General features: G+C 33.0%; 1 protein-coding gene across 5 annotated transcripts in view; it reads left to right on the top strand.

Annotated features, from left to right (window-relative positions):
- The window catches only part of LOC140052069 (cGMP-dependent protein kinase 1-like), a 77,513-nt gene that overhangs the window by 34,151 nt on the left and 19,343 nt on the right, over window positions 1-24,019 (top strand). The window contains exons 1-6 of one of the 5 annotated variants that reach the window (XM_072097455.1): window positions 1,361-2,419; window positions 7,076-7,242; window positions 11,846-11,959; window positions 12,539-12,644; window positions 16,710-16,773; window positions 17,861-17,938. In XM_072097455.1, coding sequence (XP_071953556.1) covers window positions 2,127-2,419; window positions 7,076-7,242; window positions 11,846-11,959; window positions 12,539-12,644; window positions 16,710-16,773; window positions 17,861-17,938 — 822 coding nt within the window. In that variant the 5' untranslated portion in view covers window positions 1,361-2,126. The other 4 variants (XM_072097457.1, XM_072097456.1, XM_072097458.1 and 1 more) reach the window with 4 other exon arrangements.

Below are 24,019 nucleotides of genomic sequence, written 5' to 3'. Positions count from 1 at the left end.
TATAAGATACGGTATCAAAGGGAGATGAGGTGTCTCTCGTTAACGCATTTAGAGAGCTTTCGATTTCCGACGACCAAACTACGTTTAATTATTCATTGTGCCCATGTGGACATAATATGGAAACGTGTTTCCTCGCTCGATCCCCGCCTCTGAACACCGTATTTGATGGTTTTTAGGTCCAGGTAGTGCGACTGGCGACACATCGATTGATCCATATAGGTTACGTAGTCGATCGTCACAAATCCCTAAAAGCGTGGTTCCCACTAGAACACAACGCAGCGACGTATTGACGCAAAGTGCTGTATTGCCTAATCACAAGTGGAAACCGACGACGCAATAGTGCTGCAAAAATCGCAGGTTTGATTTCACGCAGGCGTTTGATTTCACGCAATACAACACTTTGCGTCAATACGTCGCTGCGTTGCGTTCTAGAGTGGGAACCACGCTTAATAGTAAATGATACCGTCTCTCGTCAAAAGAGATATGAGATGATAAGGGACAACCCTTTTGCAGTTGCGTGTGAAATCGTCCACTCATTATGAACATTATTAATAAACAGAAACATATCATTTGTTTGAGAGTCACGTATTATTGAAACTTCTTGACAAGGGCAAGTGGCTGAGGATTGATGTTGGGATGAGAGTTTGCGAAATACAAACGAAAGAAATCGTATGGTAACTCCGCTTAAATAACAAACGGGGACTAGTAATGGCAACAAACATTTCAATAATAATTTCCGATCGCATAAACAAATAGATTGACACATTATATTAATATACTGTACAGTTATTTATATACGGTTTAGAATTAATGTTCTTTGCCTGATGTGTTTATATATTGTATATCATATATTACATCATAGTTATGAGGGCGCTATGTACACTTACTGTAATTTGCACATGCAAGGCATCATCACACAGGTTACATCCGTAGCCAGGTTTGAAACCTCTCGGAGGTTTTTACACATAAAGTATGTTTGTTTCTTAATTCATGTCTTCCCTTGTTATTATAAACTAAGTAAAACAAATAACGACGTAGGTCTACTTAACTGCAAGCTTTACATTTATTTAGGCCTACTCCTAAAGAGCTGAAAATGAATATAATCCATCCTCCAACGTAAAAAGTTTACATTATTAGAATTGCAGTTTCATTTTTTCCTGAGCATTTATTATTGATAGAAGAATCCCCGGAAGAATCACATATATTTATTATAACATTTAAACTTCTGCAGTAAATATACTAGTAAACATTAATTATTTATCGGTTTACGTTGGTTTATTTCTCACTATAAACCGTAGTTTGAAATTCGCAACGGAACTACCAAGATTTTCTCGACTGCAGTAAACTATCAGTTGTCTGTGCATGAACAATACCGAACATCCGCCCTCTATAATTGTAAGCAAAAGTTCTCCTCGGCTTCGATCCTTTGAGCTCGTCTCCCGCGGTTTCATGTGAACATGTATCTTTTCTTATAATTTCGCAAAACCATCATTTAGAACATGATGTTTACGCTTACTAATTGGATTGTTTATTATGGAGCCACGCACAGAGCCAACCTGGAGGATAATTAGATGTCCGCTTGGAATATTATTTATTTCGATGAGTTGAGAGATGCTGGGCTGAATTTATCCTGTTGAGTACACTGCATGCAAATCATGGCCATGGAAAGTACTGAAGCTCACCGCGACCACCAATGTTTAGATCGTCATGGATGAGTACACAATACAGTAATTCCGGAATTTTATCAACTCTGCCTGGAAAAGTAATTTGTAAGGTATTCTTCCGTTTCTATGTAGGGTTCTTCCTCATCCGTGTAAATCTACAAAATCATCTTGGAATTTTTAGGCTGGGTCAAATTAACGAACATGTTTTCTTCTGTCCTAGTTTCGCGTGACGGCAATCTTCACGTCGCTTGGCGATGCATTGCACTGTAAGGCGATAAGCCTTTCCCCAAGATCGAAATCTTATCTAAAAAATCGTAGTTTACGTTTATACTTATCTGAAAACGATATTGTTGATGCTGACAGTGAATGCACTCAATTAGCCATCCGTATGCGGTTTAGTTTCTACCACCTGCCGTGAACTAATAGGAAAGTTTTTACTTAAACTCATTGATGGTATAAAGCATGGCGACTTTACGGGACCTCCAGTATGCACTGCAGCAAAAAATAGAAGAACTAAGGCAAAGAGACGATTTAATCGATGAATTGGAATTAGAACTTGATGAAAAAGAAGAAATTATTTGCCATTTAAGAAATGAATTAGATAAATATCGTTCAGTGCTTAGGCCAGTAACGAGACAAGTTATCCAAAATCAACGAACTCGACAAAAACGTCTTGGTATCTCAGCTGAATCAGGTACCAGTATAGAGGAGTTAGCACTTGGTGGAACATTGAAATACCATCCCAAACCAAAATCGTAAGTCAAAAAACAATGTCTATGCTATAACCTACTACAATTACTAATTTCTAATAATTAATATAATTAAATAATTATCTTCTGAATTGGAGATGTTACAATGGATAGGATGAAATCCGATACCAGATAGCATATAACTACTATTGGTAGACCTACTACTATTACTACTGTATGTGCCTGGCACAGTCTATTGGCCGCCACTTATTTCGGTGGTCAGGTATGGAATGCCCCAAATTCATCGTGCAAAACTAAGGACAATGTTCATTTGTCCAAGTTAAGCTGAAACAAAGGTATCCCTCTTGGCAATTACGAGTAAAGATGACCTACTGTAACCCTGTACTCAATTTATCAAGTGGATTGTAAACACATTTCTAAAATTTTAAATCTATGTATTCTGACTGTATGTGAGAAAAACTGAAAAATGTTGTCAATTAAAGACTTTTTGGTCTAAATAATTCACATACTGTACCATGTTTATAAATTATGATGAGAGTGGTGTGCCTTGAATTGATGTTTTTTAACCGACCCTAAATTTATCTGACACTATCCAAAGCTACAGTAGTTCAAGATTTTTTAAAGAAAGTACGAAACAAGTTCAATCTGATAATTAGATGTTCTACAAGATAATATTTATTTTGATTGCAGAAAATTAGATTTCTAGTCATGCTGCAACATATAAATGAGTGCAAACATCATTTGTTAAAAATCAATATGCACATCTCATTATGACTATTGACAGTCAATGAATACTGTATCAAATCCTAATGGTACTTAACAATTATTTAACATTTAAAGGGTATCTGTTGATAGAATTAGTTGAGTATAGCACAATTTTATAGTATTATCTGTATTATACTTTTTCTTAAGCTCTGTCTACACTATCAAACTAGTTTGAGAAAAAAAAAATGTGCCCAAATATGGTAGTGATATACCCAAATATGGTCGTGATGTGACATCATGTCCATATATTGGCACATAACATTTTTTTTGTCACATATTGTTTGATAGTGTAGACAGAGCTTAAGTCAGTGACTTGCTGTATTGTGTTCAAAGTTTGTACAAATAATGTGCTTGAGTGTGCTTTTAGTGTAATTTAACCAAAAAAAGTGATTATGCCCAGCCGTTGGCGAGTAATACGAGGAGAGGTATCCCACTGCACTCACCGGATCACAATTACCATTTTACTTGTCCGTCATGTGTAACCATGGTGATAGAATGTTTTGCCAATCTCGTGCTAAGTCTTCAGGCAGGATACCTACACTGGAAACGTGCGTTCTGGTATTTATCAAAAGCTATTCATCCATACTCACATTCTGTCATCAACCATTGAATTCATTTGGTCATTTATATATTGTTCCATTCTTAATTACTGCTTTATCTATCCACATAATTATTAATTGTTGAAGCATGAAGCAATGGGTCTTCCTTATCAACTCATTCATTCAAAATTAAAACGTCCATTCCTTCATTCATCCATCCACCCTTCCATTCATTCATACAAAAACCTCCATCCATCCATCCTTCCATTCATTCATCCACCCTTCCATTCATTTATACCAGGACCGTAGCCAGCATGGCTCGCCTGCTCTGTTTTCAACACCCAATCCCCCAGCACAGCTCATCGTATTTTATATGATAATTATATTTAAAGCATCTTTGCTTTGTCTGTTTTTAACTTGCTATTAAGGCCTTAATACAATGTCCCTCCTCCTTCATCAATACACTTTTTCATCTAACTATTCACCCCCTCATCTAACTATTCACCTCCACATCAGTAACTATTCACCCTTCCATTTTTCCAACAATCAATTGCTGTAATTCAATGGTTTATCAACAAATTAATTAATTCATCTTGAAAGTTGGTTTTTCTTCATTTTCTTTGGTTCAAGATTGTCTAATAATTTGTAGAGCTATTTATAAAATGTTTTCATTATTGATTTTGTCTAGAAATTGACGTATTTTTTCTGAAGCACGTAGTTCGCAAACAACGTTGTCTCAATGTACACGCTTCAAATCTGATTAGGCTTAAGTCTTCCTGATGATTTTCAACTTATTAAGTCGTTACAAAAACCTTAAAATATCAAAAACCTTAATGAGTAATTTAATTGGGTGTATTTGTTTCAGCTAAAGTTGAAGAAATAGGCTAGTGGAAAATGAAATGTGCTACATGTAACTATGCAACGACTGTGAAAGTAGAAATGATTTTGTCTGTTTAATATCCATTGGATACAGAGAAAGTAGAAAATCTATTATGGCTTATTTTGTATTTGTATTTAATAAACACTGTTATTGTTTATGCTGGTCAGGGTAGATCTTATTCAGCATATATACCATCTAGAAATATCTATAAATTAATGGTACTGTGGCTATTTCCTACTATGCTATTTACAACATTAGTATGTAATTTACTTAACAGTTTGTGTCCACAACAAAGGAATAAAATAAATGAATTCTCTTTACAAAATGTGTTGAATTGTGTTTTGTAACAAGATGAATTTTAAGTATATTCTTGCGTTAATCTGGTTGAAACGTACAAGATCGTGTTATGGTCAACGGCCTAAAGTCTCTTGTAATCAAGCGTCTGCCTGCTGTTGTATTTCATTACATGGCGTTACCACTCTGTGGCTTAATAAATCCATGCTATCTTTAAGTACAGTTTCTAATTTTTAAATTTCATTGTTTTTAAAACCTTTATTTATATTTTAACTCTTATTTTGACTATTGAGACTGGAATAGATTGGAGTTTTCAAACCAGTTTTTTTTAGTAGTATCATTTATAAAAATTGGTGTTTCAAAAACCAGTTTAATTCTTCAGGGCCAAAATTATTTAATTTTAATTTATATTGCACCTTTTTTCCAAACTTAACACAATGTTAATTGTTTTTATTATAACAGTATAGGATCAGTTGTATACTTGGAGGTTTTTACTTGTTGTGTCTAACCACTCAAATTTAGTCGTGCTTTCTGTCTCAACCTGTCACTTCTATTTTAAAAGCATTTATACGTCCTAGCAGAGTGAGATAGGTAATTGCGATAAACACACGATCTTATGTTGGATTTTCTGTCAGCTGTTGCAGACAAAACACAGAGATGTCCAGCCCCAGGGCCATATTATCAGCTCTGCTGCAAATCCAATAGTTCAAAATCTGCATGTGTATGGCTTCACACTAATAACATTTAAAAAGCCAATGTCGTAGCCAACAGTCCAAGAATAGCAGTAAGAAAGTAATTAACAATTCTTGGATTCAACTTGACTTCAACTGTCTTCCAACTCCTCCAACCCTTCCTCTCACCAACCCTTCCTCTCACCAACCCTTCCTCTCACCAACCCTTCCTCTCACCAACCCCTCCTCTCACCAACCCTTCCTCTCCCCAACCTCTTCTCTTCCCCAACCCCTCTTCTTCCCCAACCCCTCTTCTTCCCCAACCCCTCCTCTCCCCAACCCCTCCTCTCCCCAACCCCTCCTCTCCCTCAACCTCTCTTCCCCAACCTCTGTTCCCCCTCCAAACTCCTCTCCTCCAAACTCCTCTCCTCCAAACTCCTCTCCTCCAACCCCTCCTCCTCCAACCCCTCCCCCAAACTCCTCTCCTCCAACCCCTCCTCCTCTTCCAACCCCTTATCCCCCAACCCCATATACACAACTGTAGTTCAATAAATATGTAAAGTTCTGTATTTTACAAATCACAAAATGATGTTGTTTTATTGTATAAATGAAGAGTGCTTGTCCCTGAAAACACAGTCAATTGTAATAGCATGTTGCGGTGACGGCGGCGGCAACATAAAAAGATATTAACATTCAATTGGAAATTAGATTAAACTAAAATCAATAACTTAATTTATACATCACAATAATATACCTGAGTAATATTATTATATACCCAAACAAAATAATACAATTTGTATTTGGCTTTTAATATTCTATGTTTTCTCTTATGTCAGACTAGAGTACATAATTAAATTTGTGATTACATTTTTCAAATCAGAGTTTTTGTATTCGAAGTTATTATTTATTCACTAAATAATAAAAAACAATGAAATGAATAAATATTTGTAATAACATTTTTTATTTATAATTTCTTATAAATTGACCATACAGAACTTTGTATTTTCATGTATAATGTTTAATAATGATAAAGATGTAGGGTGAAATTTAGGTGTGGAAACATTATAATTCATTTCTTGGGTTGGTGCTGTGTTAGTATAAGTGGAGTAGAAGACTACCAGCCAGTATAATTACTTGATGATAGAAAAACTGCATTCAGTGAAACATTATCAGATTATAAGATCTGACAAAGCATTCAATAGATTTAATTTAATGTTTCTTTGCAGCAATATTTGTGATTTCTCGTTGCAAATCAACATGATAGAATTCTACAATCTCCCATAATCACATTCTACTTTAATCTGTTCTGTTGACTTAATTAAGGATAAGCTGTTTACCGACAGGATTTAAGAGCAAAAAAACAACAAATAACACTTAAGTTAAATCATTTGGATTTGTTTATTCACTATTGAAAAGCAATACTGTATTTATATATATGTTTGAAATTTAGGTATTTTTTAGATATCTTGAATGTGGAATTTTACCCTTACCCGTATTATGAACTATGAATTTTTTTATATATTTTTGTCAATGATTGTATTTTCTTTTACAGTGCTCAAGAATGTATCAAGGTTGCCATTTTAGACAACGATTTTATGAAGAATCTGGAGTTGTCGCAGATCCAAGAAATTGTGGACTGCATGTACCCAGTAGAGTACAGCAAAGACAGCTTTATTATCAAAGAGGGGGATGTTGGATCTTTGGTGTACGTACTTGAAGGTAAGCTTTATTATCAAAGAGGTGGGAGAGGGTGGGAAGGCAGAAAGGGGGATGATGGATCTTTGGTGTACATACTTGAAGGTAAGCTTTATTATCAAAGAGATGGGGGCGGGTGGGAAGGCGGAAAGGGGGATGTTGGATCTTTGGTGTACGTACTTGAAGGTAAGCTTTATTATCAAAGAGGTGGGAGAGGGTGGGAAGGCAGAAAGGGGGATGATGGATCTTTGGTGTACATACTTGAAGGTAAGCTTTATTATCAAAGAGATGGGGGCGGGTGGGAAGGCGGAAAGGGGGATGTTGGATCTTTGGTGTACATACTTGAAGGTAAGCTTTATTATCAAAGAGATGGTGGCGGGTGGGAAGGCGGAAAGGGGGATGTTGGATCTTTGGTGTACATACTTGAAGGTAAGCTTTATTATCAAAGAGATGGTGACGGGTGGGAAGGCGGAAAGGGGATCTTTGGTGTACGTACTTGAAGGTAAGCTTTATTATCAAAGAGATGGGGGCAGGTGGGAAGGCGGAAAGGGGGATGTTGGATCTTTGGTGTACATACTTGAAGGTAAGCTTTATTATCAAAGAGATGGTGACGGGTGGGAAGGCAGAAAGGGGGATCTTTGGTGTACATACTTGAAGGTAAGCTTTATTATCAAAGAGATGGTGGCGGGTGGGAAGGCGGAAAGGGGGATGTTGGATCTTTGGTGTACATACTTGAAGGTAAGCTTTATTATCAAAGAGATGGGGGCAGGTGGGAAGGCAGAAAGGGGGATGTTTGGTGTACGTACTTGAAGGTAAGCTTCTTTATCAAAGAGATGGGGGCGGGTGGGAAGGCAGAAAGGGGGATGTTTGGTGTACGTACTTGAAGGTAAGCTTTATTATCAAAGAGATAGGGGCGGGTGGGAAGGCAGAAAGGGGGATCTTTGGTGTACGTACTTGAAGGTAAGCTTCTTTATCAAAGAGATAGGGGCGGGTGGGAAGGCAGAAAGGGGGATGTTTGGTGTACGTACTTGAAGGTAAGCTTTATTATCAAAGAGATAGGGGCGGGTGGGAAGGCAGAAAGGGGGATCTTTGGTGTACGTACTTGAAGGTAAGCTTCTTTATCAAAGAGATAGGGGCGGGTGGGAAGGCAGAAAGGGGGATCTTTGGTGTACGTACTTGAAGGTAAGCTTTATTATCAAAGAGATGGTGACGGGTGGGAAGGCGGAAAGGGGATGTTGGATCTTTGGTGTACATACTTGAAGGTAAGTTTTATTATCAAAGAGATGGGGGCGGGTGGGAAGGCAGAAAGGGGGATCTTTGGTGTATATACTTGAAGGTAAGCTTTATTATCAAAGAGATGGTGACGGGTGGGAAGGCAGAAAGGGGGATCTTTGGTGTACGTACTTGAAGGTAAGCTTTATTATCAAAGAGATGGTGACGGGTGGGAAGGCAGAAAGGGGGATGTTTGGTGTACGTACTTGAAGGTAAGCTTCTTTATCAAAGAGATAGGGACGGGTGGGAAGGCAGAAAGGGGGATCTTTGTTGTTCGTACTTGAAGGTAAGCTTTATTATCAAAGAGATGGTGACGGGTGGGAAGGCAGAAAGGGGGATCTTTGGTGTACCTACTTGAAGGTAAGCTTTATTAACAAAGAGATGGTGACGGGTGGGAAGGCAGAAAGGGGGATCTTTGGTGTATATACTTGAAGGTAAGCTTTATTATCAAAGAGATGGTGACGGGTGGGAAGGCAGAAAGGGGGATCTTTGGTGTACTTACTTGAAGGTAAGCTTTATTATCAAAGAGATGGTGACGGGTGGGAAGGCAGAAAGGGGGATGTTTGGTGTACGTACTTGAAGGTAAGCTTCTTTATCAAAGAGATAGGGACGGGTGGGAAGGCAGAAAGGGGGATCGTTGGTGTTCGTACTTGAAGGTAAGCTTTATTATCAAAGAGATGGTGACGGGTGGGAAGGCAGAAAGGGGGATCTTTGGTGTACGTACTTGAAGGTAAGCTTTATTAACAAAGAGATGGTGACGGGTGGGAAGGCAGAAAGGGGGATGTTGGATCTTTGGTGTACGTACTTGAAGGTAAGCTTTATTATCAAAGAGATGGTGACGGGTGGGAAGGCAGAAAGGGGGATCTTTGGTGTACGTACTTGAAGGTAAGCTTTATTATCAAAGAGATGGTGACGGGTGGGAAGGCAGAAAGGGGGATCTTTGGTGTACATACTTGAAGGTAAGCTTTATTATCACAGTGGAGCTGAAAGATGTTGAATCCTTGGTTTGCTACGTTCTAAGATGAGCTTGTGTTCACCAATTGTAACCCAACAATATGCCTACACTGTTGGTTTTAGTGTCAGTCTTTTTGTTGAAAATGCATTGACAAAAAGACATGTTTAAATGCATTATAAGCAATTGATGTTGTTGCCATGGTATTCTATTTGCACTAGCAAACCAATAATTTTTAATTTTATTTATTCAATCATAATTAAGAATTTGAAAAGAAACCAGAACAATTGACCACTTTACATTGTTCAACTTATTGTGTCTGCAATTGCTGAGTGGATCATTTAATTTTATTTACGTATTAACTGTATGCAAGGTATTGTTGTACTAAGAATATTAAATGACATTGTGCTGCTGTCTATTATATAGATACCAGTACAAAATGCAATAAAGAAACAACATTATGAGAATTATACATCATAGAAAGATGAATTATCAAATGTTGCATAAAGTATGAAAGAAATCATTTAACATTTAATGTAAATACTTACTGTTTTTTATCAAAAAATTTCATCTGGTTTCAAATGGATATTTAGAAAATAAATGTTAACTTTTTTTGTTAAACCAGTTGTAAATGACTTACTTGCTACATTTCGGCTATTTTCAGTAGCCTTGGTCACGCAAATGACGTTGACATGATGTTCTGTCATTCGTCATTGTTTTTGCTTTATGTAAATAACAGCAGAAAATGTGATGTGCCTATATGGACATGTTGATGTCATATCACTACCATATTTGGGCACATAACTACCATATTTGGGCACATAGCTACCATATTCGAGCACAATTCCAATAACAAATGTAATAATATATTGTATTGTACAAATATTTTATTAAAGTTAAATATTGTTTACAGTCATTATTATACAATGTCTTTGAATTTAAGGGTACTTTCCCTTTCAAGCCCATCATCATCCCCCAACTAATTTACAAATAAACAAAATCCTTCTCATTCAGCATTTGTTGTTTACATTTAATGAAACTATTCATTATTATGTTTTGTAATTAATTAAAGTAATTAAGCTATTTCAAATTGATTAAATCATTTACTATTACTGCATCATGGTTCAATATTGTGTGTGTTAAGAATAACACATAACGCCTTTTTTTTTTCAAACTAGTTTGATAGTGTAGACAGAGCTTTAATGGTTGGGCATTATCTAATTCTATGTGTTGGAGGGCACTAATTTACAAGGGCAATATACCGTCTTTTCTAGTCGCAGGGCATTTATCTATCTTTTGTTGCGGTCATCTGGGGACAAGCTCCGGTTAGCTTTTAGCATGGACTCTAATAAACTATCTATCTGAATTATAGTTATATAATTCACCAGATATCATTCACACTAGTGAAATCCCTTTACTTGCTATACTGTACACTTGATTCTGGATTTTCAGACTTGCACAAAATTAAATAGTGGTCGTTAAACATTGTATGGAAAATCGGTAGAGCCATTTTTTTATGTCATTTACTTTTTACTCTAAGTATTTTTTAAATGGAAATTGGACATGTATGGATTGATTCTCTAAACAATTCAAATTTTATTAATGTTGAATCAATTTTAAATAATTGACACAGGAATGATGAGGAGAAGGAAGAATCAGTTTATTCAAATTATTTGTCTGTAGGATATATTTAAAAATAGATTTTCTAAATATCCTTGGATTTTTTATTTATTTTTTTTTTTTCAATTTCTCTTAAGGTTAAAATCTTATGTTAAATTGTATTGTGATTACTGTGGCGTATTAGATTAGAATTAAAGTGTTTATTATCTCAAATGTTCAATTGAAATTATTGTATGTGAAGTATCGTATGTCTATTCAATATAGAAAGTACACTTTATCTGAATTTTCCCTGTTTCCAGTTAAAAACTGATAATACCGTATATGACTGTATAATCACATACTTGAATATAATCCCACCCCCTAGATGCTAATTTAGACACAATTATACTCCGAGTATAATTTTCTAAAAATGGTATAGAAGGCCATTGACAGTCATATACTGTAGTACATTCGGACTTGTATTAGTAATTTTTTCATCGAACACAATTGTGATTTTTATTAACAAAAATACCACAAAAAAAACATGATAATATTAAATACATATGATAATTATTAGTTGTGGCAATATCAATCTGTAAGTAATTTTAAATTGATGAAAATCAGAAATCAGATTATGGAATGTTATTGGCATTTAAGAATCACATGTGTAATTATTAAAATATTATTTGAATTTTGAAAATTGATAAACGATTGAACGATGGATATAAAATCGATGCGTTGCGGAAGTTTATAATCGGATATGAATTGTTAAACAGTAATATTGTATTTAATTTGTTTTTACAGACGGTAAGGTTGAGGTAACCAAGGAAGGAAAATACCTCACCACTATGACCAGGGGCAAGGTGTTTGGTGAATTAGCTATACTGTACAACTGTACAAGAACTGCTACCGTCAAAGGTATGTTCACATCTATCCTTCTCAATTGTATCTTAGGGCCTGTTCAGACCTACGGAGTTATGTTTTCGTAGTGTATGCGGCGTACTGTACAACTCCATAAGTCTGAACCAGGTAAAGATTAGTGGAAGCCACCTCGTATGACACTGGTCTTTCGTTCTCAAGGTACAGAATCTGAACATAACCTTAAATTCTAGTGTTTGTCCTGATGGTATGTGTGATAAACTATGAGAATTATAATTAAATATTTGAATAAATATGTGTTACATTATCATCAACATCTGAAATAAAAACAACTGTATTTAAACAAGTTACTGTACGATAAGAGAAAAAAGTTAATGCACATGCGTAACCAAGGATTTTTCAACATAATTTGCTACCTTCTAAAGTTTTTCTGCTAAGACTGTTTGATAAGTATAAGCTTAAGAATATTTGGTTAAGCACTTCTTAAATATTTCAATTTAAGCTAAAATATAAGCAAATATTGATGAATGCCAACCCAGATGAATGCACAATCAAAGATTTTTTTTCTACCTTCCCAAAAAACAGTTCTACTATTTAAAAAATAAACTTTATTTTTAGCAATAACAACTACCAAACTATGGGCTATTGACCGTCCTTGTTTCCAGGCCATAATGATGAAGACAAGTATGGTGCGGCAAGCGGAATATATAAGCCTTCTTAAAAGGTAAGTAGACTTTACGTAGGCCTTTCATACTTGCTTCACAATCATCCCTACTTCAAATTCTGTGAACTTTTTTTGTAATGAAGCAATGTTTTCTTCCACTTACGCTGATTTGTAAATGCTAGCTTTTATCTGAATTTAAGAATGTTAAAAACATCCATTACATGATGGCAAAAGATTTGAACATCCACATAGCAAGAAATAGATGGATTTGATTGAAGACAAAAAAACATAAAAACACAAAAAAAAAACCATCGTCTCTAAATAGAAATTGAAAATCATTAAAAGTATGTAGTAAAAATGCTGTAAATAGTAGAAAATTGATTTCTAAATAATTTATAATGGACTCATGAAAAAACAGATGACAATTACATAGTATTGTACATTAAAGTTTTTGAAATGTACATCATTAATTTGTGTCACCTGTAATGGGCCAGTCCACCTACCACTAATGAGTGATTACCAATAACCTAGGGTGTCTATCCACCTACCACTAATGAGCGATTTCCAATAACTTAGGGTGTCTTTAAGATTGTCCTTGTTAATTATAGTGTCAGCCATTATGTGTTAACTATCTTTTTTTCAGTCTTTTCAAAAAGCCTTGTAGGTATCAATACCTTTCTACAAGTGATTAACATCAATAACAATGCAGAGTGCGATGAGCATTTATTTCTCTTTCTACCTATTTGATGCTTTTTGTGCTGTTGTTACAATTTAATCATTAATATTGATTTTTCTGTTTTCTCTCTTTAAAACATTTTTGCAGTTGTATGATTTATATGAAAACATTTCCAAAAATGATCTACTATTTTGTTAGATATTAATAATTAATATTTGTTCTTTTACGAAATAAAAATATTATTCATCTTCATAATTTCTTACTTTTTCTCCCATTTAATAATTAACGCCATACTATCGCTTTGTCGTAATTTGATATTAACCTTCTACATCATAATCATTACCATCATAATCACCATAATCATAATCTATGTTGTCATCGTCATAATCACCCTCATCATAATCTATGTTGTCGTTATCATAATCTATGTTGTCATCATAATCAGCATCATCATAATCTATGTTGTCATCATCATAATCAGCATCCTCATAATCTATTTTGTCATTGTCATAATCACCATTATCATAATCACCATTATCATAATCTATGTTATATTCATGATAATCATCATCATCTTTGTCATCATTACATCCATTCTTCATTGTTGTGTCCTCTTTCTCAACTACCATCATATTGTTTGTACTTTGTAATATTTTAACTAAAACAATTGTTTTCAAATTGAACTTTTACATTCTGCTGTGTGTGTGTGTGTTGTAATTTTCAAAATTCAAACATTGCATTTTGTCATTACTATGATCAATTCATAATATTTCACACTCCTCATACGTTGAATTACATTTTGCATTTTAAAGCTACATTTTGCGAATGTCATAACATGTTTTATATTTTCAAATTGGTCGTTAAGACTTCGTGGCTGGACTGTGATTCAAGTCAATTCCCGCTGCGCAATTTTTATGATATAGAAAACTAGTAAAAAGTCTGCATTAAATTTGTCACCAAGAAAAAAAAATGCAATTGCTAAAATGTCTAAAAAACGTTTAATTTACAAATCGGAGTTTTCAAGAATAAAATCCAGATCTGTTATTTTTTGAAATCGTTGCATGTTTTGTAACAAAGTTTTATTGCATTTTAAAAATGAGCAAATCGTATATTTTATTATTTATAAAAGATGAAATTTTCAATTTTAAAGTGGATTTGAATGTGATAGAAACCTTTATTTTCTTTGCAAATTAAGTTGAAAACTTTGAATATTTGTATTCATTAATGGCGATGAATGGGCATGAGATATCAAGATCCTTTTACCGCATAAAACGATGATGTCAGCTGCATCTGTGGCATAAATGCCTGCTTCTATTTTGTTGACCTATTTTAAGGGAGTTTTCTATTTGCGACAACCTACAGTAGGAACAAGTCTTCTTTATGTAAAAGTTCTTTGAAAATTAAATTTCTTTTCTACAAAAACTGATGCTTTTTACTGTCAAGTTCCTTAACAATGAACCATCAGCCATCCAACTTTATTAAACAATCTAAATTCCATTAATAACAGATGCAAATCAAAACATAAATATAAAAAAACGTAAAATTATAACTTTATACTAGACATGTAACTCGTCACTTTGACGAGTTTGGTTATCCGCCGCGCAAGTGGTGCAACATTAACATTAAGGGGATAGGTTGAGGACAAAAGGAAGTGTTCACGTTGGCATTATGAACTGAACTGAAGAATATGATCTGTTGTTATTGCTGAATTTTATTATTTAAATTCATATATAGTATACACAGTATAATCTGTATCCATATCACATACAGTGTAGAATAGGTGAAATTACGGGACCCGCTATTTATTACAATTTTTAACATGTTGACGGTTTTAAAATGAAACGCGAAGTTAGCAATTCCGAAAGGAAATTATCTCAGCAACAACGTATTAGCGTGTAGAAGAAATTTGAATACGTGAAATATTGATGCGCGCTCTTTTAAATGTAATGAATTATGACGCAAAAGATGAAAATACGACCTTTTTTATTTAACTGGCCATATGATGACGTCACAACATCCGATTGGCAACATTTTTACATAATTTCGTATCTACAATCCAATAGCTTCCAGAAAAAGTTTTAATCGTGATTATCAAGTTTTATTCTTACGAGCTATAACAGATTAAAATTTACTGTAAAGATGAAATTGATGCCACACGTGATTAAAATTTTTAGGCATGATGACGTCAAAAAAATTAAAATATTTTTAACTCATGCGAAAGATACTTGATTGACCTAGACAAAATCAAAATCGGGGTGAAAATGGAAAACGGATAAGTGGAGATGCGCTCTATTCAATGTGATGAGCTATGACGAAAGATACAAAAATCCTAAATTTTATATTCGCGTGGCCATACGATGACGTCACAATGTCCGGTTAGCCATATTAATACCTGATCCGATATCTACAACTCATCTACTTCCAGAATATGCCATCCACAAAAAGTTGACCGTCTAGTTTAGAAATTACGACTGTTTTAAAAAAGGCATATTTTAAACGAATTTTTTAACCTTTTCATAAAAAACGCGCGCAAATTGTCCAATTCGACGTGCTCGTATGACGTATCTTTAAGTCTAAATTGTTTAAAATTTGGTAAAATTACTAGAAAAGGCTGGAAAAATATAAATCACGTGAAAAAAGTACGTTTTCAATACTACGTGCGCACCGCACACGTAAAAATGTGCGCACGCGTGGGAATTTTTGACATGCTTAAAACGACATGAAACGCGTAGAAAGTTGATTATAAATTAATTTTGCGCATTTTGAAATTTTAAATGCGCGTGCGCGCGTAACTTTGTGTAAAACACGCAATTTTTTTTCAACAGAAAGTTAGCGCATGATATAAATTAAACTTTTGCAAAGTTTCAAGTTGAAATGTTATTTGGTTGTCGAGCTATGTTAAATACGACAAAATCGTTAAATCGCGCGTAAGTCACGTTGCGCAATTGTAAACGTCATGAAAAGCTTCGCTTGACGACGTTACGTAAATGTCAATATGTTAAGATAGTTACCGAAATGTTATGTTTGCGAGTTTTAGAGAAAAGCGTTACACAAAAATCATACAGGTTGATTTCGTACAATCACAAGAGGTTATCCTGCAACTTCGTTGCGGATAACCAAAAATTCTCATGAAATGATCACAAGTGGTTACAATTTTTAGATACTTGTTCGATTACAAAAACTAATTATTAAAACAAAATTTTTTTAGATAAATAAAATAATTTAAGGGATGTTTATGAAATGTAGCTTCAGAAATCGCAATATTGTTTCTTTTCTCATAGAAATAGAATTTGAAATTCTCTGTTTTCATGAATCTTCATACTTTAACATCTACTATTTCAAACTAATATTTTGTTTATCAAAAAAAAAAAACTTTTAATAGTCCATTTATATTATAATGTGTGTACTTTAAATTTATATATGTAAATAAAATAATTTGTTTATTTTAGTAATGCCACTTTCCAGAGCTTCCCACAGGAATCTTTAAACAAGATAGCAGACATTTTAGAAGAGGTAGGAATTACCATTAATAACATGTTTGAAATGTCAATGAACTATGCTATGCTGTTGATAAATAATGTAACATCTGGTATAAAATAAAGACAATTTGATTAATTTGTTGGCATTGTATATCTCATTCAAATACTACAATGTTTAAATACTTCTATGTTTACTGCCATACTTTCTTGATTACCATATTGTTCTGTCTAGTATGCCATATTGTTCTTTTATGATTGTTATTTTATTGGATCTACGCAACATAATGTTATTGTTTTTCTAAAGCTCTGTCTACACCATCAAACTAGTTTGACAAAAAAAGTGTGGTGTGCCCAAAATATGGTAGTGATATGATATCAAATTTATTTGTCATATAAAGTTTGATAGTGTAGACAGAACTTTAAGTTACTGCTTGATTATTTCCATCTACCATCCCGTCATGTTTGTAGCTTCTGACACCGGGTGTCTTCATTCAATTCCAGATTTGCAGTGTAAATTTTAAAATATGCATATTGTAATAATGATCTTCGGACTTCTGATAGTCGTTGATAAATTAATATGGCAACGTGTCTGCTATTTTTCTTAGCAATTAGTAGCTTTTATGGGTGCACTTTGAAGGAATTTTATTACTAAACCTTTTCCATAGATGAAATAGCACTTCCTATTTGCGGTGTAAAGTAGCGATGCCATTATCACATTTAACTGAGACGTGTAATAACTTAAATCAATGTAAATATGTACAATTATTATGTTGGGCGTCATAATTTTCATCGGCTAAAAGTTAACCAACTTGTCTATTATTAATGCCTTGTAAAATAAATAAAGATGGTATGTTTAACTTTCAAAATGTTTTTTTGGCTGGACTGTTCTATGTATTGTGTTTATTTTCACAACATTCAATTTATAGACAACTGACATAATCAGTATGTTTATGTATTTGTTGTGAAATAAGCAAAATATTATAACAGCAGCCCACGATCTTCAAAGCTAACCTGACATAAAGTCTACAGTCTGCCCAGTATTATATAGTTTTACGAAGTTTTTATTACTCTGTTGTTGTTTGTAGTATTATTGGATGAAAAATGTGGTGTTTTTTTTATAGGTATACTTTGATGAAGGGGAGTATATCGTACGCCAAGGTGAATTTGGGGATACCATGTACATTATTAGCAAAGGAGAGGTAAGTTTGACAATGTATTGTTATTAAACAATAACACATCATTAGATGGAGAAAATTAAAAAAATTAAATAAACTGGGATTGCAACTGGGGGTTGCTTGCCTTCAAATCACAAGGCCAAAGGTTCAATCCTGACCTAAATGCCTGAGTTGTAACTAACGAATGTGAAACTTCTCTACTCCCTAAGCCTCAAATAAAACGTTAACTCACTGTTGAGTAAATAAATATATATAATAATAATAATGATATATATTATATAATAAATGTTTATTAAAATTCAATCAAAGAAACTCACATTTAAACTAAAAAGTGGATGTTTTCTGAGAAGAAAAAAACTGAAATGAATATGTGCAGTACATTTTATTCACCAATTCATGGTGCCACATTATCATCATTTTTCAACATCTGATTGCTGCAAATTCTTCAGGTTGTTGAAAACAAGTGTGGTCCCTGAGGCTTGTAATGTGATTTATTTCATAAACCACTAATTTTAGTTGGTAAGGTCGTCTAGTTTAATGAACAACTCAGCTTTAGGCCGAACACCATCATATCTCATATTTAATTTCTGGTTTTTCAGAGTTAAGGTGATTAATAATATGTAAGAGTATGAATAGATATTTGACATTAGTACATTCTTATAGGAAGTGGATATGTAGCTTGCAAATGTAGGTCTTTGAAAGGAAATATGCTAAAACCCTTTCATTAAAGTCTTGGCATTTTCACCATTCCTCATCTAAACATATTTCACTCATCGAGAAAATAAAACGTACTGTCATGTAAGCAAGATCTAAATTTGGAGGAAATAAATTGGAAAATTTGTTAGATTTTATGATGACAATGACTTAATTAGTCTATATCTTTACATCTTTTGTTGACTATTTCCAAAATTCACAAACACAACATTCTCGTCAAAACAGCCAGTAGTAATTTGGTAATATAGGACATCAAAATGTCGTTTCCATGGTTTGGTTTTTATGAGATTTGCGGCGCAAACCTTGAAAGCAAACAATTCTTTTCTACAATCTAAGAACTAGATTTTGTTTATTATTGTTAAAGTATTTTATACAGCCGTAAATGCCTTCAAAACGAGTTGTATTAATTAACAACTGGTTGCAGTCGGATCTTAAAAGTGGTACGATGATAGACTTGAGGTACCTTGATCATGTTGTTTCAATCTTGTATGGCTTGATGAAAATATTTTAAGAATCTGATGTCTATCTTAAAAATTGCTTATGGAATTAAGAGCAATTTTAAGAGTTAATGCAAAGTAAACAATTGGATTATTTAGCATAATATATAAAGAACATCTATAAATGTAATTATATGTACAACAGTAGTAAGGCCAAGCAAGTTAGTTAGTAAAGAATTACATATTGGGGTTAAAATGAAATAAGGTTGGATCAAAGAACTTATAACACAAGAATCTCCTGTTCGTCCGAAGCGCGTAACAATTTCGAAAGGCATTGTGGGATAGAATAGAGCTATTGGTGGCGCCATTGTGAGCCATGGAGTAGGGCGCCCGCATCAAATTAGAAAGTCAAAATCATAGAGATGATCTGCTAATGCTCTAGGGGGGATAGAGTAATTGACTGAGGAGTAGGGCGCCCGCATCAAATTAGAAAGTCAAAATCATAGAGAGGATCTGCTAATACTCTAGGGGGGTAGAGTAATTGACTTCCTAGTTTGGAGGGGGCGCTGCTCCATGCTGTGAAATGGCGTCGCCCAGTTTGACCTTTTAACCCTGTACTTCCGATACTGTGTTTTGAATGCAAATTGAAGAACAGGAGATTCTTGTGTTATAAGTTCTTTGGTTGGATCGCTTTCATCGGAAAACATTTCATAAGAATTGAAAAATAATGATGTACATATTGCTTTTATTTAAACTCAATTCCTTGCTTCGGATTTATACCAGAACCCTTTTTTTGGAAAGCAAAACTAATAATATAATTCCTAGTTTTATCTTTTAATATTAATAATTTCAGTTTACACCTGTCATGTGTTTACTCTATTCCCATCTTATCTTTGCTAACTCTCGTCTATCACGTTATTAAATTGAGGTTTCTTGGGAACTCAACAGCCAGTGCGTTTAGCATAATTAACATGTTTGATCGTCCAAAAGGCTATGTTATACTTGGTATAAGTTAGTACTCTTTTCTACAGACATGAAGGAAGAAAGGATAAAAAGGTCATAGCTACTGCATCACTTCCAATTGAAAATAAAGACCATTGCAATAGCGTGTGGGTGGCTTTGATGAAGGGTTTTATTATTTACACATTCAATTGGCCTCCCTCTCATTAAGTATCATCAGTATATGGTTTGTATGATATTCAGAACCAAACATACGAGTGTTTAGTATTTTTGTCTATTTCAAAATGAATTGTGCTGCAAGTAATTGGCAATTCAATATTAAAATTAATTTCCTTTTCTATCCAGTATAATTTAGATTAATATATTTAACACTGCATCAATCCAAATATTTATAAATTAAAAACAAATTAAAATTCCGATTGTATTGATAATTAAAATTCCAAACTGAATACTTATTATTAATATTATGAAGAAGAAAAAAAACTCGCTCTGTATTTTTACTAGACATCAAAAGGTTTTAAATAATTTTATATATAATTATGCATAATTTTAAACATTTCTACATTTGTCATTAATGCATAATGTTAAACATGTTTCTACATTTGTCATTAATGCATAATGTTAAACATGTTTCTACATTTGTCATTAATATGTAATGTTAAACATGTTTCTACATTTGTCATTAATGCGTAATGTTAAACATGTTTCTATGTTTGTCATTAATGCGTAATGTTAAACATGTTTCTACATTTGTCATTAATGCATAATGTTAAACATGTTTCTACATTTGTCATTAATGCGTAATGTTAAACATGTTTCTACATTTGTCATTAATGCATAATGTTAAACATGTTTCTATGTTTGTCATTAATGCGTAATGTTAAACATGTTTCTACATTTGTCATTAATGCATAATGTTAAACATGTTTCTACATTTGTCATTAATATGTAATGTTAAACATGTTTCTACATGTGTCATTAATGCATAATGTTAAACATGTTTCTACATTTGTCATTAATGCGTAATGTTAAACATGTTTCTATATTTGTCACTAATGCAAATAGTGACATGTTAAACATGTTTCTATATTTGTCATTAATGCATAATGTTAAACATGTTTCTATATTTGTCATTAATGCATAATGTTAAACATGTTTCTTTATTTGTCATTAATGCGTAATGTTAAACATGTTTCTACATTTGTCATTAATGCGTAATGTTAAACATGTTTCTATATTTGTCATTAATGCGTAATGTTAAACATGTTTCTATATTTGTCATTAATGCGTAATGTTAAACATGTTTCTACATTTGTCATTAATGCATAATGTTAAACATGTTTCTACATTTGTCATTAATGCATAATGTTAAACATGTTTCTACATTTGTCATTAATATGTAATGTTAAACATGTTTCTACATGTGTCATTAATGCATAATGTTAAACATGTTTCTACATTTGTCATTAATGCGTAATGTTAAACATGTTTCTACATGTGTCATTAATGCATAATGTTAAACATGTTTCTATATTTGTCATTAATGCGTAATGTTAAACATGTTTCTACATTTGTCATTAATGCATAATGTTAAACATGTTTCTATGTTTGTCATTAATGCGTAATGTTAAACATGTTTCTACATTTGTCATTAATGCATAATGTTAAACATGTTTCTACATTTGTCATTAATATGTAATGTTAAACATGTTTCTACATGTGTCATTAATGCATAATGTTAAACATGTTTCTACATTTGTCATTAATGCGTAATGTTAAACATGTTTCTATATTTGTCACTAATGCAAATAGTGACATGTTAAACATGTTTCTATATTTGTCATTAATGCATAATGTTAAACATGTTTCTATATTTGTCATTAATGCGTAATGTTAAACATGTTTCTATATTTGTCATTAATGCGTAATGTTAAACATGTTTCTACATTTGTCATTAATGCGTAATGTTAAACATGTTTCTACATTTGTCATTAATGCGTAATGTTAAACATGTTTCTACATTTGTCATTAATGCGTAATGTTAAACATGTTTCTATATTTGTCATTAATGCGTAATGTTAAACATGTTTCTATGTTTGTTATCATGTCATTAAAGCACTTGTTTCTTCTGCCACTTTTTTAAATGATTAAATTCATTCCCAGATGACTAATTTATTGCTTTTCTCTAATATAAATTTGATTATTTCCACATTTTTGACACATAATGTGTCGCTAATGTCTTTATTTTAGTAATTCTAACCATGTAGTTTGTTGACTTTTATTATTTAACATTACTTAATATGATGCATTGCTGAGCCGCCGCCGCCTCTGTCATGGGTACCATCATGTTCTGCTTCCAGGCACATCTGTTAGCACACAGACATCACTCCTCAATGTCGTTCTATTGATTCTAACTATTTTACACTTTTCATTTACTACGTCAAATCTTGTCTTTTACTAAAATCCTCTCTTGCTTTAAATAAAAATTAATTTAATACACTTAACACTATACACTCTAAAATACAATATGTAATTTTATAAGCTACGTAATCCATGACTGAGCCTTAAAAATGTAAAAAATAAATAATCATTTTTAATTTCCTTGCATAATAGCCTAAGATTTCACACTTTATGATAAGTTTCCAATTATAGAGAATAATATCATTCTGTTTAATAACTGTGACTTTTATATTTAATTAGAATTTTTAAAATAATTTCTAAGGTAGGGTTGATACCTAGTAGAATACCAACCATATCTCAACCTGTATGATGGTACTGTTAAAGTGAAATCCAGTCAATTGGTGTTGTCGCACATACAAATTTTAATTGAAGAATTGTGAGATGGTCAGCTTTTTATTTTTGTTACAATTTCAATGCAATAGGCCGACAGAAACCCCCTTGTACTGTATGTAGAGTGCGCTGTCTATAAACTGCTCTACTCTGCGGAAAAATCCTAGCGCTACATTTGTGCACGGTCTAGCCAACATTTGATTTAAGATGGAACCAACCGACTTTCTGTAATTAAATAAAAATAATTAAATATTTTGTATGAATAAAAGTAGGTGTGAAATAAAAGTACTACTTTAGAATAGAACAATCTAACTGATAAACAGTCAGTTTTTGACACACCCTATTCCGCTTTCTGTAACATTCAGTTTTTGACACACCCTATTCCACTTTCTGGAACATTCAGTTTTTGACACACCCTATTCCACTTTCTGGAACATTCAGTTTTTTACACACCCTATTCCGCTTTCTGGTGTTGCATCAACTTGTTAATGTCAATGTAAGCTCTCTAGGGATTAAATGCTTTTCTATATTTGATGCCACATGTATTTTGACAACTAATGAATTTTCAGATTTGTAATTGGATGAGAAAGCTTGTATTCATGTTCTTATCTGTAGGCTGTTGTCACCCAACGTTAACACACAGTTTATGTACTCTTACTGTATTTTGAATACATCTTATATAAAGCTTGCAGTTTATTAATTATCTATTTAAACTATTTAATTAATTCCAATTAATTTTGTGATACTATAGTAAAGATACATATTAATATATCATTGAAATTATAATTATTTCAATAGTATAATTAGTAATTGCAGGCCATAATTTACGCACAAAAATGTAAAATAGTGCAGATTATGTTAATGTTACAGTACAATCTCATTATATTATGTTATAATGTAATTATGCAACTTTTGTTTTGTGAGGTTTTTCATATTGAGTATATTCACATTAAGTAAATAAAATCAGCATGCTATAGTATCTAATCAGCATGCTATAGTACCTAATCAGCATGCTATAGTACCTAATCAGCATGCTATAGTACCTAATTTACATAAAATGATAGAATTAACATAGCTTAATAATATTATATTATATAATATAAAACATTGCAAGAACTATTTATATTTTAAATACAGGTGTCACAACTAATTAGTATAATCTGTAAGTTTGGTGTTATATTAATTCTGGTTGAACATACAGTTA

The sequence above is a fragment of the Antedon mediterranea genome, chromosome 6, assembly GCF_964355755.1.
Source record: "Antedon mediterranea chromosome 6, ecAntMedi1.1, whole genome shotgun sequence".
Classification (NCBI taxonomy): Eukaryota; Metazoa; Echinodermata; class Crinoidea; order Comatulida; family Antedonidae; genus Antedon; species Antedon mediterranea.
This window is presented reverse-complemented; position numbering and strand designations above follow the sequence as displayed.